This window comes from Pomacea canaliculata, linkage group LG6 (genome assembly GCF_003073045.1).
Source record: "Pomacea canaliculata isolate SZHN2017 linkage group LG6, ASM307304v1, whole genome shotgun sequence".
In the NCBI taxonomy this organism is placed as follows: domain Eukaryota; kingdom Metazoa; phylum Mollusca; class Gastropoda; order Architaenioglossa; family Ampullariidae; genus Pomacea; species Pomacea canaliculata.
The window spans coordinates 409,165-434,548 of NC_037595.1; the positions used below are offsets into that span (position 1 = coordinate 409,165).

Here is a 25,384-nt window from a genome sequence, read left to right on the forward strand (position 1 = left end):
GAAGTCACCTGGCAAATTCCTTTCAGCCACCCTATGGTCCAGCATAGATCTCTTCAACATGACATGGTTCCTCCTGATGTGCTTCTGTTCGAGTCCACTCCCCGACTATAAGCACACTTGGTAACTTTCAAGAATGTTTAAGTACATTCCCCTCATTTGAGCATAGGAACTGAGTGAATCATTCATCTTATAATTTTTTGCGGAGGAAACATTTGCATGGCTGCACTCATTGACATTCACACATTGTGCTATACTCCACACCCAACAAAACTGCCCAACTCCACAGATAGCTCTACCATGTCTGCAGGCTCATAATTGGGTTAGCTTTCCTATGGTAATCAGTTCCTCATCTGCCAGCCAGAACTGGACAGAAATGATGCTCGTACTGTCCATCCCTTCAACTCTGCCATGCTAGCCATCCATTGCGTCTGACTTGTAATTAGGGCCAATCTAGCACCACCATCCCACACTGAACACCCTGGGTAGCGACATACTGATGCAGTTTCAGCTAGATACCCACCTACCCTCTATACACTGGACTGTTGCATAAAAGGTGACATGTGGCGTGACACATGCTGTGGTCTTAACAACTAGTACACAAGAAACCAACTTTGTTGTGAAATATAAACATTACAGGTGTGCCAGGATCTTTAAGTAAAGAACATGCAACACTACTGCCACCTCCACCACCACCACCTGTCACAGCTGGCACACTAGTGGCTGAGCCTTACTCCTGGAAAAGTCTAGTGACAGGACATCCTATCTTGCGTATTAAAACCACAGGCACTCGCGCAGCTGTGCTCACCCTTCCTGCAGGGTATGTATATTTTGTAAAATGACAGCTTCTAGCCTGGGAGAGGTTAGAAGCTTTTACATGCAGGATATAATAATGTCTTTGATTTTTACATCACTGAATTCTTCTTTGCCAGTAGGGTATGATTACTTTTTGTGGTGTATATCTCGTAACTTGTCGGGCTGGGGATGTGAAACTTTGTGGATAACCCTCTTAAACGGTTAACATACCTGCAAGGTAAAAGTGTCTTCTATGTTATGTATCCTGCAAGTCTATATGGGATATAATTTCTTTTGAAATTTTTGTTCTTTAATGATTATTATATTCACGATTAAAATACTCTCTATGATTTTCTCTTTTGGTCATTTGTTAGCAGGGTTATAAAGATGCTGAGAGATATTCACACTAGTGTGTGTATATAATTTGTGTATATATGTGTGTGTGTTAATATTTGTATCTCTATCTATATGTGCATGTGTATAATTACTGTCCAGTCTCAAACTTTCTATTTCATTCCAAAATCCTTGAAAAAGTAGTTCTCAAGCAACTTCTATCCTATCTTAACTCTGAAAATGTGATTGCTCTATTGCAGTCTGCTTATCACCATTTTCATAGCACTGAGACAACCATGCTGAAGGTGACAATTGACATTTTGTCTGCTCTGGATAGAGGTGTCATCTCATTTCTCACCATATTAGACCTGTCTGCTGATTTGATACTACAGACCACAGTACTCCCATTCATAGACTTGGTACTCTCTATGGCATCTTAGGCTCCCCACTCGACTGGGTTCAGTTATTTCATCTCAGATAGGACAAAGTCGGTTATAATGGATGGTCGCATGCCTCCACAAGTCTCTATTCACTCAGGAGTCCCCCATGGTTCTGTACTTGGTCCCGTCCTCGTTATCATGTACATGAAACCACTTACTACTCTAATTCAATCTCACTCTATATCTGGTCAATCTTTTGCTGATGACACTCTGCTGTATACCAGCTGTTCTCATTCTCAGGCACACACTGGTATTCAGAGCACCCAAGATTGTATTTCTGATTTTAGACTATGGATGATCCACAACAAGTTAAAACTAAATGACGAAAAAACATAAGCTTTCATTTTTTCGAAGAGGAGAGTGAGAGTTTATTCTTCACTGCCTGTCTCTGTTTGGGTAGGCGATGCTGATGTTTGTTTTTTTACTTCAACCTGTAACTTAGATTACATAATGTCTGCTGACATGTCTCTTGATGGACTTGTTTCTCGCATGTGTCATTCTGCATACTATGAGCTCCAGAAGATCAGCTCCATTCATCATACTCTGTCCATCTCAACCACCAAATTCTCATCTGCTGATTTGCTCTCTGCTGTCCATAGTACCTCATTCACAAGCTTTAGAAAGTCCAGAACTCAGCTGCTCATCTCATTTTCCATACTCTTGAATGTGAACATGTCACACCACTTCACTCTCTTCGTTGGCTGCCAGTTAAAGCTAGAATAGACTACCAGCTCTCAACTGTATGCTATGGATTGTTTGAAGGCTTCTCCCCCACTACTTTACTGAAATCTTGTCTGTCCACACTCCTGCCCCAACCCTTGGCTCCTCATCAGACTGGCGCATTCTGTCCTCCCTCCCACGAAGACAGTCAAAAAGGACAATACATGTCCTCCCTCTGTGCTGCTAAGCAGTGGACCTCTCTTCCTCATCACATTCACCACTTGGACTACAAGGCTACATTGACATGCTCTGTAAAGACATATCTGTTCACAAAGTGCTATCCCTGATAACTATTCTTAACTCCCTGGCAAAACTGTCTGTCATGCTAACCGTCATGTAACAACTCCATCTGACACTGTGTATAGTATCTACATCCCTTCCTACCTTCATCCATTGCTGTACATTCTACTCTTGTCCCTATCTTTATGTTGTTCAGTGTATCTACACGAACCTCACTGTCTACTGCTGTTATCTTGTCCCTATCTTTATGTTGTTCAGTGTATCTATACGTACCTCACTGTCTACTGCTGTTATCTTGTCCCTATCTTTATGTTGTTCAGTGTATCTATACGTACCTCACTGTCTACTGCTGTTATCTTGTCCCTATCTTTATGTTGTTCAGTGTATCTACACGTACCTCACTGTCTACTGCTGTTATCTTGTCCCTATCTTTATGTTGTTCAGTGTATCTATACATACCTCACTGTCTACTGCTGTTATCTTGTCCCTATCTTTATGTTGTTCAGTGTATCTACACGTACCTCACTGTCTACTGGCTGTTATCTTGTCCCTATCTTTATGTTGTTCAGTGTATCTACACGTACCTCACTGTCTACTGGCTGTTATCTTGTCCCTATCTTTATGTTGTTCAGTGTATCTATACGTACCTCACTGTCTACTGCTGTTATCTTGTCCCTATCTTTATGTTGTTCAGTGTATCTATACGTACCTCACTGTCTACTGGCTGTTATCTTTATTTAACAATATTGGTCTGTGCAGAGGGTCCCATTTAACTTGGTCATGATGGTGCCCTTTCTAAGTTTACATTATTATTAAATGCGTGTGCATTCATATTTGTATGTCTATCCATATGTGTCCTATTTTTCATGTAATTTTTGCATTGTGCTGTAAATAACAGATATTATGCATTGTGTCACATGTATGGAGAGCGACATACAAGAAGTAAAGAGATTTATGCCAAGGACATTCAAATGACGTTTTTTTTACAGGCGACATGTTCTTCGGTTCATAATGACATCACCACTTGGTTACCACGTGCACATGTGCTCCATAGTGAACTTCATCTTTGGGGATGAGGAAACAGTCATGCCATACCTTACTAATGTAAGATAAAGAGTGTGTGTATGTGTGTGTTAGGTTTTAGCAGTCTACGTAGGTGGGTTAGAATAGAAATAGTAGCTATATGTGTAAATAACGTAAATAAATCTGTGTCTTTAAACTTATTTACCTCTGTGAGCATGTCAGTCCACATGAATGCTAGCATGATGTACATGTGTCGTCATTGTGTGAATGAAGTAAACCTGTATCATTAGAATGAAAGAGATTTGTACTGTCCATAGTTGTGACACAGCAGAGCACACATGAAAAAGCAGGGTCTTTTGTGGATTCTAAGGTTGGCTAATTGCAGGTGGGTAGTAGATGGGAAAAAAGTATAACGTGAGGTAAATTAGATAACACACCTAACAAACCAAGGCTAGATTTATAGCAGAAAATTCTTTTCGGGAACTTCTGTCCACTTCCCTGGAACACCAAAGAGGAAAGGACTCATTGGCTGTTTGGAGCCATGATTAACTGCTGATCAGGCCATAGTGTTGGCCTAACCAAGAAAGTAGATCAGTCCAGCTACACTATGGCAAGTTTGACAGTTTATTGCATGCTAGAATGCATCTAGATTTTCCAGTGTTCATCAAGGTTTTAATCTTATTAATAATGTGCATTAGACTAGCTCATTGTGTTTCTTGGGGGGGGGGGGGGTCAGGATGTTTGGCTTTGTTATGTTTTGTTATGGAGATCCTCAAATAGGGCTCAGAGTCAGATTTCAGATCCTGGACTATGATATTTCCAGGCTAAATGTAGCTCTTCGCTTCTCTTGCTCCTTTCTTGTGCAGTGACATTTGAACTCACTCGATTTCATTGCATCTTATAGCCTCATTAATATGTGATTATGAGAGCTAGGTGCAAACTTGTTTCACATCAATAACCTTTAAGTTTCATTCCTGTAGCCACAGGTCTAGCCAATACAAACCTCTCCAGTCACATTGACTTCTATACTATATTCCTCTTACCTTAAACAAAAGTTCAACTGAAATAAATTGTTACAATTCAGCAACAATGAACAAAATATCAATAATAATAATAATAAATAACATTTTATTTATCCCAGAGGGCAATTAGGTGCAGTTCTGTATGGAAGCACAATGCCAAAACAACAATACCACGACATATTTATTAAATCTGCTTTTCCAGATAGACTCTCATGCAATCATGGTTCAGGCTTACATATGTTTTACATTCATTCGCAAGCAGTAGCATTAGAAGTCGCATGGCTGAAACAGCGGACAGCCTGCATTAAGGTACATAGAATTGATGCCTTAGAATTGCAGACACTTTCAGAAGTCTGAAGGTCCCTCGGGCTGGCCCAATAACTTTGGAGTAGGTGTACAGAACATGATTCAAACTGCTCTTGTCCTTCACTGATAAACTGTTGTAAAAAACAGATAAAACAACAACTATAGCCCACTCTCTACATGAGTGTCTATAAATAGCTGAAATCTTTGGGAGACAGAGAAAGACTTCAGCTTCTGGAGAATGAAAAGGCGCTGTTGAGCCTTCTTCAAGACAGCACTCACTGGCCTCAAATTTAAAAAGTATTTTGCACTGTCCCCATTCACTTCTCAGTTTCTCATTCATTCACTTTAGTTCACGTTTCTTGTAGGAACTGTTGCTGTGATTGTAGTCATTTGGATACGATGATTTGAGCTCACATCCTCACACGGAAAAGGGCTTAACAAATTCAATTATCATTGCTACTAGTGATATAGATGCTGTCAGTCTGAAGAAACATTTAGATACCAAATGATCTGAACCTAATGATCAGCAATCTGGGCAGAAAAGAACATGAAAGGAAAAACTACAGGCGATGTTATAAAATTTAAATCTGTAGAAAATGTGTACTTCACTGTAGGATTGAGAAAAAGGACCCAAAAAAAAAGTCCATAGAAAGTATGCAACATGCATAGTTATTTGATGTTATCGAATGTTTGCTATTTATAGGTCTCTATTTTTGCTGCAGGAAAGTTGCCGGTTCCGTGACAATGCACTGCAAGTTATCATGAGCCTGGGAAAATGCATTAAATGCTTTGGTGATGCTGAGCAGTTTTCACAGGCTTGGAAAGAGCTAGTGTCATCACACTGTCCATACCTGAAGGACAAACTACTATCCAAGCAGCACCATTTTCAGGTATTGCCCCTTACATTTATTAGGTGTAGACAGCATCTGTTATGAGGAACTTTTTGCTAAAGGAAATTTTCATTCATGAAGGGGCATTTTGCCAGATTATGCCATGTAGTCCTGTTAGTGAAAAGCCTGCTTGGTGTACTGTTTGTAAATGAATGCTGATGGGTGAAGAGAATTATTTTCATGCTCTTCCTTTGAACAGATATTAGCCTAGTGATATCTGCTATCTTTACTTTGATGGCTATTAGCCATGTCATAGACAAAGTAGACATTAACCATAAACACAACAGAGAAGATGTCAGTCATAGTCACAATGATGTACTGGAGATTTTCACCTTATCTGATAATTTCTGATACTTTTTATGCAACAAACCTTAAATCAAAGAGGCTTGTAAGACCACTACACAGACTTGTGCTTATGGAATCTTGTGCAGGTGTTCAATGAAGCTCTGTACAGTATGCTTCGTAAAGCCCTGCAAGACATTGTCAACCCAGAGCTTGCACTTGCTTGGCGATCGTTCAATTTTGATCTTACCTCTCCAAACATTTTGGGCCTGCCGTTTGGTCATCGACCAGGTAAGTTTATAGGGCTGCTGCTGAAATTGATTCTTGCTGATTGCTGCTGCATTGATACTAATAAAGATCTTGCTGAATAACTGATGCCCTTTATGTTTGTTTTCTTTGTTGCTGATTGTTGTAACTGTTTTGATTGAGGTGTTAACTTTTTTTTGGTTAAGTCTTTTCCTAAGTCTTAGTTTTGGGGTTGATATGATATATTATTTTAATGTTTAGTGAATAATTGCTGATATGTTGCATCAGTTTATAGGAATTTTCCAAACAGTCATTTTTGCTTTACTGCTATATTTTCATTTGAAATCTTTCTAATATGTTTGTGTTGGTGTTGATTCTTTCAGAAACTAGTAACAGTGACAACACAGGCGATATCACCAAAAGTGTGTTTTTCCACTTTATTTCATTTCATCTAGCATTTTATTTCATTGTCTCTTTTCATTTTCTTGGTGTACATGATGCTTTTCTTCTTTGTTAAATTTAGATTATTCTTTACCTTATGTTCTCTAAGTTTTAAAAGATTTTGTTTCTGTGAGAAAAAGTCATATGGCGATAAACTGTAATGTGATTGGGACTGTTGGCTGCCATAATCTGAAATGAGATAACAACTTTGTTGGTTCTCATAAGCTGTAATAAGATTGGTTATTCTGTTAGCGTTTGTAAAATGAAACGTGATCGGGGGCTATACTAGGTGTTGTAGTCTTTTAGTGAAAAGCCTTAAAGGCTGTGAATTATTCACTCTCAAATTGTAAAATAGTTGTATAGTGTTGATTTGTAAGTTTTAACATGGATTAGATTATGGCTCTCAGTAGAACTGCTGATGACTGTCAGTAGGACTACTTGTGGCTGTCATAGGACTCAATTTGCAATCATCTTGCAGCATGAAGCACTTGACCATGTGCTACAGAGTAGCTTGGTGTAGCGTAAAGGTAGATACATGTGCTAAAGAGTAGCAGTTGAGGGTGTGCAGTAAGCTGGAACCATGCTTGCTATCTGACTGTAGAAGAAGCGTAGCTTGGTGTAACATAAAGGCAGACAACAGCTTATGTCAGTAGTTCTCAAAGTGTGGTCTGCGAACCACTTGTAGGCCACACGCATAAGTCATGTGGTCCATGGCTGACAGTCGTCATATGTCAGCAAAGTGATGTTTAAATCGCCAGATACACTAATTAGTCCAGTGTTGATTTCACACCAGTGTTAATTGTATCCATGTCCAGATACTCGTTGGCATAAAACCCTGGCTGACCCACTAAGTCTTGACATCACAGCGCGAGCATTGTGTCAGTTAACCGTGTTATCTGTTACCCTTAGTGCATGTCCTTATTTTTAATTGTCATGTGTACTTTGTGAAGTATGTAATTTTATGTCAACCTACTACTATACCACAGTTACAAAAGTACATTTAAATTTGAATTGTAATGAAACAACGCAGCAATTTAAATTTGAAATTCATGGTACAGAGTGATTTTGAGCCTTGGTGGGCTGTTGTACTTTTTACTTGAGTAAAGTGGTCCGCAGTCCGAAGTACTTTGAGAACTGCTGGCTTATGCAATGATTGTTTTTCACCTGCAGTCATTCATACCTATTTTGCATGGACTCTCAGAAAATTTGAAATTTGTAGCTGGAGCTTTCATTGCTGTATTTGAAGGGATTTCATCAGAAACATTTAACTGGAGTTGTTTATACTGTACTCATGCCTTTTGGCAGAAACTATGTATGTAGAACTTTTCTGACTACATGTGCATGCATAGAATGCTAGTTTAATTATATTATCTAGAGCATGTATAAGCTTGACATGCCTTGATTGGCTATTTAAAATATTATGTTCACATGAACTTCACATCTCTTTATATATGTGTGTGTGTTATCTATATTTGTTTTATTCACATCACACACTGTGAAGTCATTTTGCTTATTATGCCTCTGAAATAGTTTGTCACATGACTTACTCTGCACACACAGTCTCCATATCACTATTATCAGAAAGGTTCTCATAGATGGTTGGAAAAAATAAAAGCAAAGCAAAGTGCCTATGCTTTAGTATCAGATAACCTTCTTTTGCATTCAAGTGTATTCAATGGCCATGGGCATCATCACACTGCAACTTTTATATCCTTAACGAAGTGTGTGGCTCTTTCTAGGTCACTTCTGCTCCTCCACAGTTTGCCCCCTTTTGCATTAAGCCTCACAGCAGTTCCTTTGTGGGTTTTCTATGCCTGTGTTGCATGCACATTTGTCTGTGTGTGACAGCTTCAGGTGATGGATATATGACATCAACCTGCAGTGAATTCTGCAGATGGAAAATGGTTATTTGCTGCCATCACTGTCTGGGAAGACATCTTTCTCAGATTATGGATGTTGTTTGATCCAGTTTTGTTGGTATCTCAGCAGTTTAATGAGCATCTGAACCTTTGGATATGAGATGCAGTGATCTCCATTCAGGATTTGGGGCGTGTTAATTTGCTGTTTCACCTAGCATGTCACTAGGTTTGCTGCCACTTCCTCCACATAGTCATATCTGGTACAGTACGAAGAAGAAATACCATTTTTGGTGGTAAAATTTCTTTCTTTCAGTACTTACCAGATGACAGTACAGCTAGCTCCCTCCCTCCTCCGCACAGTGGGTTCCAGACTCGACCCAGGCGAAAAACAAGTTGAGGGCTCACTAGGGTGACAGGTGGGGATGGAGAGGGGCTGAACTGAATTCATGTCCTACTGTTCTGTGGTTGTTAGACCGAAACAGGTTTGGACAGCTGGATTTGAGGTAGCTAGAGGGTGATCTCCACATAATCATTCCTTCTGGTAAGTACTCAAAGAAAGAAATTTTAGCACTTAAAATGGTATATTGACTTGTTAGGTCCCCTGTATAATATGTACTATCTTCTGTAATAATTTGTCTAATACTATCTGTATAATATTGTGTGGGTTGAGTATTTGTAGTCATGATGTCCATGTTGCAAAATGATCAGTTGAGTGTCTACTTACAGACATAAACTCAGCCAATGCTCGGAGTTCCGCTAAGGTTATCAAAAAACGTGAGTATTGACTAACCATTGACATTATATAACATGACAGTTTATGATTTTCCTGTGGTGAAAGAGGTGATAAACTCTTAGTTTATAATTTTAAAACATAATTTCTGTTTTATTTTGTTCTCTTGAATGGCTATACAAGCTCACTGCATGTATGAATGGATTGGGTTTATATGCATTTTCACTAACCCTGTGTTAGGAAAGACTTTATTTTACAGGAAGAGTAAGTGATTTACAACGTAACAAACTCTTGCATAATCAGAGCTATGACTGATGACTATTGCAACTGGACTGACCCGCTTTATGTGACTAAACATTGTGGCCAGACCATCAGTTAGCCATGTCTCCTAAAGCCAGTTAGCCCATTGCAGTAAATTTTGGAATATAAGCCGCAACTTTTTTCCCCAGCTTTAAACCCTGTGGCTTAAACAGCGATGTGGCTTCTTTGCAGATTTGTTTTCAGTTCCAATAATTTTTTGATGAACTCCATGTTAAAGTGTTAAATCTTTAAAAGTGCTTTATCTTCAGTGTTTTGTTCAGCACTGGGTCAGATGGCTTTTTTGTATCTTAATGTATGTTCTGTGTTCCACAACTGCTAATGTTTGTGATCTAAATATGCACTAGATGACAGGCTTTATTCAACAAAGGGATAAATGCTTATTTTATTCATTTGAGGAGGATAAATGCAAAATACACAAGCAGTCATGTTGTCTGACACACAAGTATAATTTACAATGGATTTATTTGCATTTATTTACATCTATGTAATTAATGCTAATTTTATTGTATGGTATTCATGCCTAGCTCCTAGACTGCTAATACCTGCATAAACCGAAATACAAGCATCCAGCACCTTGCAGTACCCAAACAAGCCATAGTAACAACTAATAACAAGCATCTACTTTAGGGGGAGGGAGAAGGAAATTTGAGTAACATAAGCTGCCTTCTGGCAAGATGGTTGGCTGGTTGATTCACCTTGAGGTGACTTCACAATTTGGGTGGAGGAAAGAGGGTAGAGAAAACTGGAGTAACCAGGAAAAACAGCTGTCCCTAGTCCTGCAAAGAGGTGTCGCATACAGAGTGTCCCCAGGTGAGATTTAAACCCCGGACCTCACATTGCAGGGGTGACAAGCGAGTGTTTTAACCGCTACACTCCAGCAGGTCTGAAACACCTTGTCGCAGGTCTCCTGTACTTGGTATGGCTGGGGCTAGTTGCCTTTCTGCAACCAGGCCCATGAGAAGGGTATACTGCTCTGCCTTATAGCATCAGGCTCCATTAAGAGGGAGGGAGAAAAGAGGATAAGTAAAACACTGCCACCTTGCAGTAAGGCATTTTTCTGCTCCAAGCTTTTTTCACTGCTCTACCAAGCATGACCTGCTTGCAGCAGTAAGACATGAGCACAGCTTTTTGTCCACTATTTATATATAAACTATTGGGTGCTACGTCACCCACTTCTTGGTCCTTTGCCTTGCACTGTGTGGCCTGCATGGGGTGGCAAGGGGTGCACAGATGTGACAAAGTACTGTCAGTGCTACAGCTGTTCTAACAGGTGCTCCTACTATAGTGCAATGTCAGTGCTACAACTGTTCCTGCTATATAATATTATTGTGTATTTGTAATCTGCAGCATGTTCGCACTCTCTTTGCTGACCAGAAATGATAAAAGGAAGACAATGGAAGGTTAGATATGAACAGGCTCACTGAACAGACGCAGTGAATGCAGTCTTGCCATTACATGGAATCAACGATAAGCCAGTAAAGTTCTGCTTCTGAAATATCTGAAAGTTATTACGACATTTGTATGGAAGCTCAACTCACAATCTTTGGTGCAGTGGCCCAAGACAGAAATATCATTCCATCAACACAAGTCTTGTGAGAGCAACATGCTAATGGTCCTGTAAGTTGAACTTCCTGGTGATACCTGATGTCAGTCATGTCAGACTTTTCTGTATTGCATGAAAAGCTTGCTGTGATAGCTAGACGTCAAATCTTTGTGAAGCAGCTGGAGGAAGGTAATCAGAGTTTGAAGTTGACACTACCCATGTGTAGGTCTAAAATCTAAGTAATGGCAAGATGGCACAAATGTGACAGCAGAAATAAAATGGCTCAGACTCAGAAATCCACACAGGAACTTAGTAGATATCGCAACAGATGTGCTGATGAACATTAGACACAAAACTTCACGAAAATCAACAGGCTCACATGAAAAGTGAGGGAGAGGAGTCTCCCTCTAGCCAGTTAGGTGAAGGGATATTACTCTCACATCCCAAAAGTTACAACTACAAATGTAGTAACTATACAGTGTGAATATTATTATCATCAATTTTTCTCCAGTAAGCACATCATATGTTGCAACAGACATCATGAGCCAGTGATAAGCAGTACTCCTCATGGAGAACCAGTCACACAGAGGCCCCACACCCTCATACTTTCACTTGTATCAATAATTTATTCTTGCTGAAAATCTTCTTAGGTAAGCTCTGTAGACAACGCTGCTTCTTGTTAAAAGGCAAAGCACAAAAGCAGACTGAAGAAAAATAAGAAAGTGTTATTGTCCAATATGGCAGCATAAAGCAAAATGTTCCTTTATGTTTTAAGACTTCTGAATTGTGTGTCATTACTTTGAATAGCAAAGCTTTCATAGAATATCAGTAAAGCTTATATGTTATGTGTGTAAATAAGTTTTTCAGTGTTTCATTTTTTTTTTCTAATTGTGTGCAAGCATCCTCAAATTCCAGCATCTCTCATGGGGAAAAAATCATGTCTTGATGATCACTGTGATCTTGTATAAGTCTGTAAACTTTTAATACATAGAGAAATATTATGAAAAAAAATTAAAACAAGATACATGTTAGGGTTAGCCCTAACTCTCACCCATTTGTGAATGTGTTATGAATAACAAGCAGATATGGATTGCCCTGCACCCTTAAACCCAATAAAATACTGATGGTCAATTGGCATTATATTACAATGTATTTCTTGGGAAATATTGATATAAATATGTTTCATTTGCTAATTTTTATTTTCTGTATATGTCCAGCATATTTTAGCCGCTGATGCTTTTATAAATAGTTATCATCATGTGAAGCCTATTATCATCAGTATGACTGTAAACTAATACTTGTTTTCTAACATCTTCCCTTAACACAGAAACAACAACAGAGGGTAAGACTCATAGGTTTTATTTGTTTCATCTGTTAATTCTTGTTCTTGAGCTGATATGCTTTATAATTAAGTGGCCCAAGATGGACACATAGGGTACTTCCTGAAGTCACTATGCAAAATGCTTTAACATTTTTAAAGTTTCAGGCTACGACTGTTTAAATTGACCAGACTGCTTGTGTACTATAGATTTCAGGTTTGGGCAACAGATAGTATTTTCTCCCTTTGGTGGCCATTCAGTCATGTTTACAAGTGTATCAAAATGAAATAGACTTCAATTTCCGAAAATGTTGTGTGAGAAGTCTTTCTTTCAATACTTTCTGAAGAGGCAGATGGCTTAGTAAGTTTGGCATTCTGCGACTTTAGCAGAGAGAATATGCAGCAAAGGTAGAGATAATCTACAATATTAGTGGGGAAAATGCTTGCAGTTAGTGGAAAGAATTTACAGCATTAGTAGAGAGAATCCACAATGCAGTGAAGCCTCAGTTTTCATTGACCTGTTATCATCGATTTTGGTTTTCGTTGATTTTTTGCGTGAAAAATTTGTCTCATTTTTCATTGGTTGCTTTGGATTTTGTTGGCGTGCCCACCTCACCTTACTCTTAAGTTTGCAAAATCAAAGGGCAACCCACATGTTCTCCTGCTGAGTGTGGCATCGTTTCTCGTGTGAGCATCACCCTGCGCGTCTAGCCAAACGATCCCATTGCTTTCCAGTGTTTTTATGCTTGTTTATTGATTGTGAGTGCTAATACTACAAAAACAGGTCAGCAATTACTATTCCATGGGGCGCCAAGAGGGGAATTTTTACCAAGTCGCCTGACCTACTTGGAAAGGCCATGACCAGACAGTTCAGGGTGTCGGGGGAGGAGGGGTGAACACTACCATCAAGGAAAGGTCGAGTCTGCATAACCAGGTTGTGGGAGAAGTGGTGGATAGTTTCTGAAAGTTTGACGAGGATAGGATAAGTAGTGTAGCTTTAATGTTAAAGGAGGCTTGTTTTGTATTTGGAAGTGAGAGTGGAGAGAAGGCAGGCCAGCCACTGAGTAAAGCTTTGAATAAAATCTAGTTATGTGGCAAATTCCATCTTTGTTGTGTTTTTGTGCCACTAGCCCACCCCAACGTCCCCATCAGGGACTGACATGTTGGTTACATTTTACTTTAGTCTTTTGTATTCATTTTATATTAATTTCTTATTATTATTATTAAGCACTGTATTTATTATCTAAATAATGTGTTTTTGGTATGTATTTTGGACTGTCTAGAATGAATTAATTGGATTTACATTGATTCATATGGAAATAATTGCCTCGGTTTTCGGATTTCACCGATTGTCTTGGAACTGATTATTGACGAAAACCAAGGTTTAACTGTATTAATGAGGAAAATGCATCGAATTAGAAGAAAGAATTTACAGCATTAGTAGAATCTATAATAGTAATAGGGAAAACTTGTGGAGGTAGTAGAAATATTTACAGCATTAATAGAGAGAACCTACAATATTAATAGGGAAAATGCACGGAGTTAGTAGAAAGAATTTGCAACAGTCGAGAGAACAGGGATACCTAGGTGTATCCATCTTGGGCAAATGTAGGTGCAGTTATGTGAGGACTGTATGAGAGTGAGTCAATACTTTTCCATATTACGGCTGTAAACTTCATTTCAATAAAAATGGGACAAAATTTATGATAACATCCTTTTTCAGCAAAGTCCCCATGCTTTCAGTGAACTTCTTCCATCATTGTACACCTGTCTTTAGACCCTCAGAAGAAAAATATTTTGGGCTCAGCTGTGAGCCATGCATGCAGCCCTGTGCTCAGTTCTTGGACTTAGGTGAACAGATGACCTTGACTGGACAAAACAGATGGTGTTTGAAGGGACAAGATTGAGCCACTACATCAAACAAGAGTTTCTGACAGGTTTGAATAGTATGGGGAGCAACATGCAGACAAACATGGTCATGCTATAGCACAATCCCTTTCAACAGTTTTCCTTGGCACATTTTGAGAATTGCCTGCTTCAGCCTCTCAATAAGCATTTGACTGTAACAAATACTGCTTGTTGTTGAGCCTTTCTAAAAATGTACCAGTGCTGTGTCAACAGTGCTGCCAACAGAAATGCAAATGCAATTGCACTGTGGATAAGTATTGACTCACCATTGTACACTGCCTGAATTAGTCATACAAATGTGTAACTGCTGGATGAACTACATTTGTAGGATAGGTATTGCAGGTTGTGGACAACTTCAGTTTGTGAGACGTAGGCATCAGGGCTCATATTCATAGGCAGTGGCACTGTACCCTTGGGTAAAATTTTCCTAACATGAGGAACCAGTGGGTAACCTGACAGACAATCTCCAGACTGATGAGCTAAAATGAAAACAAAGTAAAATAACCAGCAGAAATTTATGAGAAAGGTGAGACTGCACATGTGCTGTTGTACAAAATAAATTGTAGATCAAATTGCGTTCCTCGTGCAAATATTAGACAACAAAAAGTATTGAATCTGAAACAAAATGACCCATAAAAAATGAAGGTGTGATTACTGGTAATCTACGTTGGATGAATTGAATTTCAGGAGAAAATTCCAGATGTTAGTTGTTTTTTTTTATTATGGTATCTGTTAGTCTCAAACTATGAAATCAACAAATGCAATATTTACATGTATAAGGTTTCAAAATATTCTGTCTGGGTTCACTTCTGTTTCATTTAATCAAACACAGTCTCCCCCATTTTTACTAGGCTAGATCTGTTTTATTGGCGGGCACCTCAAACATACATACAGACCCACAAGTACTCACCATTTTAGTGTAGGCATCAAATGCACCCTCACAAACGTTCATGGAAACAACACAAACACTCATAGAAAACACACACACACACACACAAGTAGAAAAAAGAGTGCTTGGTGAAAACCTCCAACGGTAAGCCCTAAAAGAATGTGTTACTTCCAGAGAGAGGTACATTAGAGCCCAGATACACACCCACAACAGATGATTCTGACTGTTACAATGGTGGCACTTTAGCTACTGCCCCGCCAACATGCTAGGTCTGACCCCGATGCCATAAATAGCAGGTTTTAGCTGTCAAACTAGAGTCAAAGCTTGGTCAGATGTACTGTATGAATATGAGCCCTGGGCAGGGAGGTGGTGGTTTGAATTCTCAATCTTATCATCATTTTAAATAGTGACTCTTTTTCATCAGTTGTTCAAATAATGTTCTCATCTCACTAAGATTTTTAATTTTACAAGCCACTTACTCATAAATACATGTTTTTGAATATGGAATCTTTTTAGAACTTTGAGTACTCTTTTTTTATGTTGAAACAAATCTTTAAGTTCTGCTAGATCAACTCTTCCTTGTCTTTCTTCAGACAAATGTCCATCTTTGTGTTTTGAAAGATCAACTCATCACATCCTTTGTTCAGACAAATATACTCCTGTGCGTTCTGTTAGATCATTTCTTCTTTTTGTTTGTTTAGGTAAATGTCAGGGTTAGTGTTTTGCTAGATCAACTTTTATTTTTCAGTGTTCTGTTCCTCTTTTTTGTCATTTCAGTTTTTGTGTGCAAGTATGTATACTTGTACACAACTACAGCCTATATCTCTATATATGTGCATGCTGCTATCCCTTCATTGTTTGACATATGCTACCTATTCCTAGCATTATATGTATCATGTTTGTCAAAGTCTTATTTGTACCTGACACTGTCAAGCTGTGTGTATCAATGTCTTATGTGTTCCTAACACTGTCAGACTGTGTGTGTCAGCATCTTGTATGTGTTCCTAACACTGTCAGACTGTGTGTGTCAGCATCTTGTATGTGTTCCTAACACTGTCAGACTGTGTGTGTGTGTGTCAGCATCTTGTATGTGTTCCTAACACTGTCAGACTGTGTGTGTCAGCATCTTGTATGTGTTCCTAACACTGTCGGACTGTGTGTGTGTCAGCATCTTGTATGTGTTCCTAACACTGTCAGACTGTGTGTGTCAGCATCTTGTATGTGTTCCTAACACTGTCAGACTGTGTGTGTCAGCATCTTGTATGTGTTCCTAACACTGTCAGACTGTGTGTGTCAGCATCTTGTATGTGTTCCTAACACTGTCAGACTGTGTGTGTCAGCATCTTGTATGTGTTCCTAACACTGTCAGACTGTGTGTGTGTCAGCATCTTGTATGTGTTCTTAACACTGTCAGACTGTGTGTGTCAGCATCTTGTATGTGTTCCTAACACTGTCGGACTGTGTGCATCAGTGTCTTATATGTTCCTGACTGTCAGACTGTGTGTGTCAGCATCTTGTACGTGTTCCTAACACTGTCGGACTGTGTGCATCAGTGACTTATCTATTCCTGACACTTTTAAAGCATATGTGAAGTTTGGGTGGATCTTCATCTGAACAGGAAACCTTTTTAAGAGAATTTCATTACAATTGTGTGGCTGTGTCTGATTGTGTTTGCCACTGACATAAACAGGTGTCTCTGTCTCAGTTACAGATCCATTATCAGCTGATTGTGTCATACTATATAGTGCCTTTGTTGTTGTAGTCCTTCATTGTTAGGTCTTTGTGTGTTCACTTTTGTGTGTAGAGCTTATTGATTTCACTTAGCCAGTGCAGATCAGTTGCAGAAAAACCATCACAGTAGATGATAATAACATCCATGTCACAAATTTGTGTTCTTTGTGGCAAATAGCTAAATGTAAATTTAGTGTCAGAACCCAGCTTTTTGTAGGAAACAAAGCATTTAACAGCATGTAGACAGAACAATCACAATGTTTGAAGAGGCTAGCTGTTATATTATTTGTAATGCTTAGTTTTCTGGGATCATTTAGTCCTGACTGTAAGCAAAGTGGACAATAGAATTACATGCTAGGGGATACAAGAGACTGAGTGAACAGTTAGGTTATTTTTTAAATTACTAAAAGAATTGTAAGTATTTTCAGTCTATACTTACCAGTTGTTTGTGCAGGATGTACCCTAACATTGATACATGAGACTGAGAAACCAGTTGATTATTTTATTATATTACTTGAAGAATTTTTAAGTATTAAGACTTAAAATTACTGTCTTACATCAAGTATAACTGAATATACTCAAAGCTGACCCTTATAATCATCATTTTATTTGCAAATGTTGTTTTAAAATGTACCAAGGTGAACGCAGAAGCATACTAAGCTTTTGCATGAAGTTTTGTTATTACTAGTAAAGAACTAACATTTATCTTTTAATCCAAACAGGTGCTGAGCCAGAAAAAACAGAGAATACATGGGCAGCACGTTATTTGTGAGTTAACTCAAACCAGACAAATTATGCATTAGACATATACAGGATATTGCCTGCACTCACAATGTCCTTATCTTGCTAAATGTATCTGTTATTATTCTTGTTCCATGGATTAGATATTTACAATGACTCTCAAATTCCTGCTGAATTCACTTTGATTTGGAGTAGCTGCAAGACTGAAAAGCTTCAGAAGCCTTCCTTACCGCAGTTGGAGGAAAATTTGTGGCACTGAACGTGGTGAACTGTGATGTAGATACCCTCGCTGGAAACATCAAAGAGGTGCTAATATCAACAGCCCAGGAGGTTCTAGGGTGATGGAGAAATAAGAAACAGCTGTAGGTCATGAATGACATTCCCATCTCTGTGACCAAAAGAAGAGAGAAAAAAAAGTAAATCCAAAATACAATGAAGTGAACTGTGCCATCAAGAAAGGGATGAAGGAAGCTAGGGAGAATAGGATCGAGAGCCAATACCGGGGCACAGAGGATGGAATGACACGAGGTTACAGCGAGAAGGCCTACCGACTCCTAAAGATTCTCACTAAAACCAGCACAAAACCTCAGTCATTAAAGACAGCAATGACCACCTTCTCACAGAAAGCAATGCTGTACTCAACCAATCGACTGAGTACTGCAAGGACCTGCATTATAACTTCCAGCTGAAGACCAACGCCAACATCCTTCAAAACAACCATGCTAGACACAGTGAACCTGCAGACCTACGAGTCCTACAGGAAGAGGCTGAAAGAGCTGTACATAGTCTAGTGTCATGGATGCGGCTCTCACCAGAGCAACACACACAACACGTCCACGCGCACTTTCACACGCTAGACAAAGATCTGCCCCTGGGCTGCTCGTTGCTTTACTGACAGGCTTTACTCAGGTTGCAAATCACGCTAGAGCCTACAATACTCAGGGTGCACATCAAACCATGCTAGCACCTACAATACTCAGGGTGCACACCACGCTAGAACTTACAATACTCAGGGTGCAAACCATGCTAGCACCTACAATACTCAGGGTGCACATCACGCTAGCACCTACAATACTCAGGGTGCACATCAAACCACGCTAGCACCTACAATATTCAGGTGCAAATCAAACCACGCTAGCACCTACAATACTCAGGGTGCACATCAAATCACGCCAGCACCTACAATACTCAGGGTGCAAATCAAACCACGCTAGCACCTACAATACTCAGGGTGCACATCAAACCACACTAGCACCTACAATACTCAGGGTGCACATCAAACCACGCTAGCACCTACAATACTCAGGGTGCACAGCACCGCTACTAAATACCAATGTCCCACTCTACCAGTTCATTTCACAAAGTTTCTCAGTCTTCTTAAACAGTTGAAACATTTGCTCTGACCCAAATGTGGCTGGATAGGACACACCCTGCACAAACCAGCCGACACCATTGCCAGCAGGCACTTAAGGGAGCAACGAGGAATAAACTAAACTAGACCTGTTAGCAGGCACTAACAAAGAACTGCAAGACCTCACCAACAGACTGACAGACAGTTCAAATGCATGTGGAATGAAGACCAGCACTTAAAAGAGAGAAAAGTTATATTCTTATCTCTGTCCATTTCTTTGAGTGGACCTTGATGGAGGGGAAAGATGCTATAGAATCACATTATCATTATTATTATTATTTGGTCTCTTTATAAATCCTGTATTCTTACATTTATGTAGAAGATATTACAAGTTTTGCATATATTGTGCTGCATGCATAGTGCATGTGTAGTACATCAAAGCATTGCACTAATACAGAACATGTCTGTACAGACACGGGAAACATGCTGGTACAAAAGTACAGTACAATAATAATTATAATAATATTTTGAAAACTTATTTTCCCACTATAAAGTAAGCTTAATGAACTGTACTAAAACAAAACATAGATACATTAGATAGATATAGACTGAAAATAAACATGCATATATACATAAAAATACCAACAACTATACACAGATACAAAGATCTGCAAGATCTCGCAGTCAGAGCAAAGTGGAGGAGAAATAAAATCTTTGATGTAAAATGTTTTGAGTGAATTTCTGGAAGTACAGAGCATATTTTCCGTACATCATGTGTTATCATGTACTGACATAGGCCATCATGCCATTGAAAAGATACAGTACATGTAAACATGTATTGTGCTGGTTCATATTAGATTACCAGAGTCTGTTGATGAATGTTGTTTCTGATGGGATCAAGTCTAAGATAAAGTTGTGCTCAAAGGGAACCAACGGCAGAAGACCATGTTGCTGCTGTGAAAATTCAGAAGGTTTGGCGAGGTCACCGGGTACGAAGAGTGAAGCGTGCTCGAACACCTGGTTAGTGACAACAGTGTTAATTATGGCTGTGTCTTGTCTGTCACTCTCTCTCACTAACATCATGAGACAGCAGTATGTGCTGGAGTTCCTTGCAAAATTACTCCAACTCTCATTGCACTCCAACTCTCTGTTATGTAAAATATCTTACCCATTACTACCATTTAAATGTTCATCTGAAATAAATAGATTCTGCTTGACTCCATGTATAAAATGCCCTATAAAAATGAGCTACCAATTCACATCTGTGTAGGTATAATGTCCTGTAAAACTGAGATACTAATACAAATGAGTGTAATTTAATGTCCTGTAAAAATGAGTGTAGCACTCTAGTAGTGTATTCAGTTATGTCTTTGTTTGTAGAGGGTAGGGGTCGACAGCTCCCAGGACTGTCCCTTTCTCATGCCTGCTGTGTGTGTAATAGTCAGCCTTGAACTGCCCACCTGCGGCTACTGGCGACTGGACCTATTGTTACACCAGAAGTTACTCAGTTGCCTGAGCCACTTGGGGAAACAATGACCAGACAGGACGAGGTGTGGGTGACCATGGGGGCTGAGAAAGGTTGTGATGAGACCGTGGGAAAGGGGGGTGGATGGTTCTGGAACGTTCAACGGGAGAGAGGATAAGTAGTGTAGCTTTACTGTTGAGAGAGGGCTTTTTGGCTTTGGAAGTGAGAGTGGAGAGACAGCAGGCCAGCCGCCGAGTGAGACAATAAAAAATCTATGGTTATGCAGCAATTTCCATCTTTGTTTTGCTCTTGTGCGACTAGCCCACCCCTAGTAGCCATCAGGGACGCACGTGTTGGTTACATGAGATAACAACTCCTATGTGTACATAATAACCATAATTCCTTCTTGTACTATTGATGTCCTGTAAAACAAAATATAAATTCACATCATTGCACATATAATCTACATTTCCTTCTTTTAGTATTAATTCCTTTTGTTTTTTGCTAATGTATTGCAGTAGTATACTGTCCCTTTTCAAGGGTGAGGGTTAAATGTTAAAATACTTTTATTTATTCTATCACCCATTTAAATAAAGTTTTGTCATTAGTCTCTCTCTTGTACACTTGGTTAGTGACTACTGTGGTAAGTACAGCCATCCATCATTGTGACTCCATCTTCCCACCTACCATCCCACTTACAACTGTATTTTGCCTGAGTATTTCTGACCACCTTCCTCTGTCTGCCACAATCTCTCCTTTTGGTGTTAAGACCATCTCTCATCACACATTTCTTTTCACCTTAACATGATGATTGCCCTCCCCCTGTCTGTGCTATCTGTGGGACTGTCTACATGATCTGTCTTATTGTACACATTTGTCTTTGTTCACATTTTTGTTGTTTCACTTTGTTCTAACCCTGCCCCACTCACTCTACACTTCTACCATTGTATCTGCCTTCTCTTGTCTCAGTCTTGCTTGCTAGGTCTTTTTGGCTTAAGAATTGTGCTTTCAGCATTCACATTGTCATATGCCATGCCATCTTTGATATTTTCAGGAACAGGAGAAAATGCCAAGGCTTTGGAGCAGTTGCAGAAAAGCTGGGCAGTCATTGAACCGAGTGCTGAAGAAAATGGCTTGCTCCTCTTTAGGTGCTTGCTGAATACACATATGCTTCTCAAGAACATGCGTTTATGTGGCCATCACATTTTTCAACACACACACACGTTTGTCCATATAGGCCCTTTTTGTGATGTCAGTTTACTTGTAACTGTAAGGTCTAGTAACCTAAGTGATGGCTGATGGGGTAGGTTAGCTTCCTGTAGATTATTGTCCAAAATAATGATCTTGCTTTCACAAATGCAAACTGTGGAGTGTTTTAACCATTGATAAGGCCTTTCAGCAGTTACAATTTTCCAATAACCTATATTTATAATACAAAGTTCCTAGAGAAGACAGAGTATATTGTAACAGATTTTTGTTTTGCTAGTGCACATTTTTTGTTTGTGATTGTTGCAGTGAAAGTATATTAATACTAATAATAACAACTATGTAGTACACACATACCTCCTAATGGAGGAGTTCATGACGTTTACAAAGTGTCGACACACACAGACAGGCTTGCACAAGAACAGATGAGCTCGTAAACCCAAAGAAATTTGTACCAGCCAAAGATTTTTCATTTGTTCATCCTTTGGTTTTCCATGAAAGGATGATGATGGATACTTGCAGGCCTGAACTGCAGATTAATGTACACAGCAATGTCAACAATGATTTTTTTTAATTGTATGAACCGACATGGTTGAAGAGCTCTACATGTATCAGCAGCCGACATCAAACTGGAAGTGGTCTACCCTCGTCTTGGGGTGAAGGTCACATGAGTGAATAATTCTCAAAAATTGTTTAGACTGTGGTCAGCTGACAAGGAATATATGTCTGTCCCAGCATGTACTTGTATGTGTCCTGTCTATACTGCAATGTTGGCTCCTTCTTGTCCCTAAAATTTACTTTATTAATCTGATCCACTTAATGTACATTTATGTTGCTACGAAAAAAGGTTAAAGATTTACCAAAATCTGTGAATGCCTTGGCAGACCAGATAGAGCCCACATACCATACATTCCCCACTCCTGACCTAGAGTGAAGTGAAAGCTTTCCCTCTGATAACAAACAAATCAGTCTGCCATATGCTAACCAGTTTGTCATAAGTTTTTAATTTATAGCTATCACTTATGGTTTATATTCTTACAGATTTGAATGTGTATATTTACCACTTATTATTTTTTCTGCTTATAGTTAACACATTGTTTATATATACTTACAGTTTACATTATACTTTTTTATCCCATCTGTTTGTGCTTTGGCTTTTTAATCCATCTTGTGTTTGTGATTGACCTCTCCAGGGAAATGTTTAAAATGGACTCGGACATTATGTGTCACTACCCATTCCATAAGGATGAGTGGAGCAAAATCTCATATGCTGATTACAAGGGGATTTGTGGAGATCAGCCTTTGTTCACTTGGTTCATAGTATTCAGGTAAACAAAACTTCCAGGCTTGTAGAATAAACTACTATTAGATACAAAGAAGGACTCATTACAGTACATATAGCTGCTGCTGTTATCTATGAGTTAATTTCCGGTCAATGCACTGGGTAGCTGCATCCTATGGACCTGTAGCAGTGTCCCCAGTGACTGTTGCAGTGCCCTCTGTGGATGCATGGTAGTGTTGTGACCTATGTTTTGATACCATGTGGTGCTGTGACCTATGTTTTGTGCAGCTGTTGTGTTCAACTGTGCATCGGTTGCAGTGTGGGTGCATGATGGTTGTATTACCATATGGTGTTCTGCCCTGTGTGGATGTTGTTCGGCTTGTTACAGTACACATAAACATATAGTTGACCTTATTGCACATGTCATTTAGAGAATAAATTTGCTGAAATTGTAGCTAATAATGGGTTTCACCAGGTTTATTGTTCATTGTTTTTTTTTTTCCATTTAGGATTTTCTTTTGTAGGAAAGGAGGCTTAGGTGTGAACTGAATGTATTATACAAACACTTGATGATTATGAAGACTCAAAGACACAACTTTTCTGGCTGTCATTAATTTGTGCTGGGTTTTCTCTTAGGGAAATCTTCTTTGTGAAAGAGGAGATGCTAGTTGTGCCCAAACTTTATGTGCCAATACCTACATGCATGTTGCATGTCATAGACAATGACAGTGGCCAGGAGCTACCCAGAGTTTTTCACAAGGTGGCGCCATATGTCTACAAGCGCAACAAGGTATGTATCTGTATTTTTAGTCATGTGGCAGCATATCAGTCTTTCAAAAATATTCTTTAGCTATAGCAAATTAGTCATGGCCTTATGCTGCTCAAGGAGTAACAAGGAATAAACAACATAGTGAAGTAGTCATATATGAACATTGTGTAACTAGATAACTATACTAATAAATTGAAATTTGTTGATAAAGCAAATGCAGAGCTATTACAGATTGAGGAAGGTAGAGCTTTGCTGTAAGATTTCAGTGAGGAGTGTGTAACAGGTGTTACACTCAATAAAGATAGAGAAATATAAAGTCATCAAATAGAAGCCTGGAGATTTCTGCTATAAATCTGTCACTTCTTGTTGTCTTTTTTGACAAATGTTTTCACTGTTTGAATAAGAAGAGTGCTTTGGATAATTTATTGGTCATTTCTGTGTGTCCTAAACGTTTATTTCTGTATGTGTGCCTATTATGTCTAAGACAAGTTGTTTAAGAATCTTATTAAACAGGTTTCTATCAACAATTGTCTTTTTCCAGAGAACGTTAAATATTTGGTGTAATCCCCTGCTAAAAATACATTTTTCAGAACAAATATGTAGATATTTAGCTCACTGATACACATTAAAATGTGTGAAATATCCTTCCAGGAAAACAACAACACTGTTTCTAGGAAGGCAAATCAGTGCCTTTCCCTGCTGAGGCAACTGAGAAATTTTGGGATCAGTCCTTGAGTCAAGCCTGGTATATCACAGGCTGATAATAATAAAACATTCGCTTGTATAGCGCCTTATTCTGTCCTTTGGACTCAATACGCTTGACAAATGACAGAAGGTGGTGTAAAGTCAAAATAAGGTGATAACAAAATGTCTGTTTAGCAGACTGTGCTCCACACCAAAGACAGCCCTAATATCAAACATATTATACAAGCCAGAATACACTCCATAGCAAATGCAACATCCAACAGATGGCAAGTCTTTTTGGAATGATGAATGAGCCCTTGCACTTGCAAAAGTTCCCTGATCAACAAAGGTCAAGCCTACATGAAGCCCACACAAGTGCACCGATCGTGAAATCTACACACGCTGAAAAAGGAACTGAAGCCACCAAAACAGAAAAGGCACCACATTCCAAATGCATAATGGCAGGCCCGTGTAAAACAAACAAAATCACGTCCAAGACGAGGAAGACATCAGAGAACACAAAAATACAACAGAACTCTGCCCCCTCCAGCCAGTTTGGCAGAGGGACATCACTCTATAGAGAGCACCGTAACACTTTGTCCTTGAGTCAAGCCTGGCTGATATAGAGCATTGTAACGTTCAGTCTGTCAGCAAGGTTCAGCTTTCTCATATAGGATAAGGCTTGTTTGATGATGGTGATCAAGACTGTTAGCAAGATCATTTGCACAAAGATCACTAGGTGAAAATTGCATTAGGGCTGTGGGGTTATAAGCTGCTGGCATTATCACAGACCACTAGGTGACCTATACACGAGAACTGTGAGGTTAAAAGCTTAACAGAAGCTTAACTGGT

The 25,384-nt window shown here is 39.1% G+C and overlaps 1 protein-coding gene across 11 annotated transcripts in view; it reads left to right on the forward strand.

Moving 5' to 3' along the window:
- LOC112567042 (androglobin-like) overlaps positions 1-25,384 on the forward strand; it is a 114,788-nt gene that overhangs the window by 68,250 nt on the left and 21,154 nt on the right. For 8 of the 11 annotated variants that reach the window (XM_025243521.1, XM_025243525.1, XM_025243522.1 and 5 more), the window contains 12 exons: positions 637-817; positions 3,515-3,629; positions 5,599-5,766; positions 6,198-6,339; positions 6,678-6,716; positions 9,321-9,368; positions 12,516-12,530; positions 17,757-17,802; positions 20,052-20,146; positions 21,646-21,739; positions 22,991-23,125; positions 23,716-23,869. In XM_025243521.1, coding sequence (XP_025099306.1) covers positions 637-817; positions 3,515-3,629; positions 5,599-5,766; positions 6,198-6,339; positions 6,678-6,716; positions 9,321-9,368; positions 12,516-12,530; positions 17,757-17,802; positions 20,052-20,146; positions 21,646-21,739; positions 22,991-23,125; positions 23,716-23,869 — 1,232 coding nt within the window. The remainder of the gene's footprint in view (positions 1-636; positions 818-3,514; positions 3,630-5,598; positions 5,767-6,197; positions 6,340-6,677; positions 6,717-9,320; positions 9,369-12,515; positions 12,531-17,756; positions 17,803-20,051; positions 20,147-21,645; positions 21,740-22,990; positions 23,126-23,715; positions 23,870-25,384) is intronic. The other 3 variants (XM_025243526.1, XM_025243528.1, XM_025243529.1) reach the window with 3 other exon arrangements.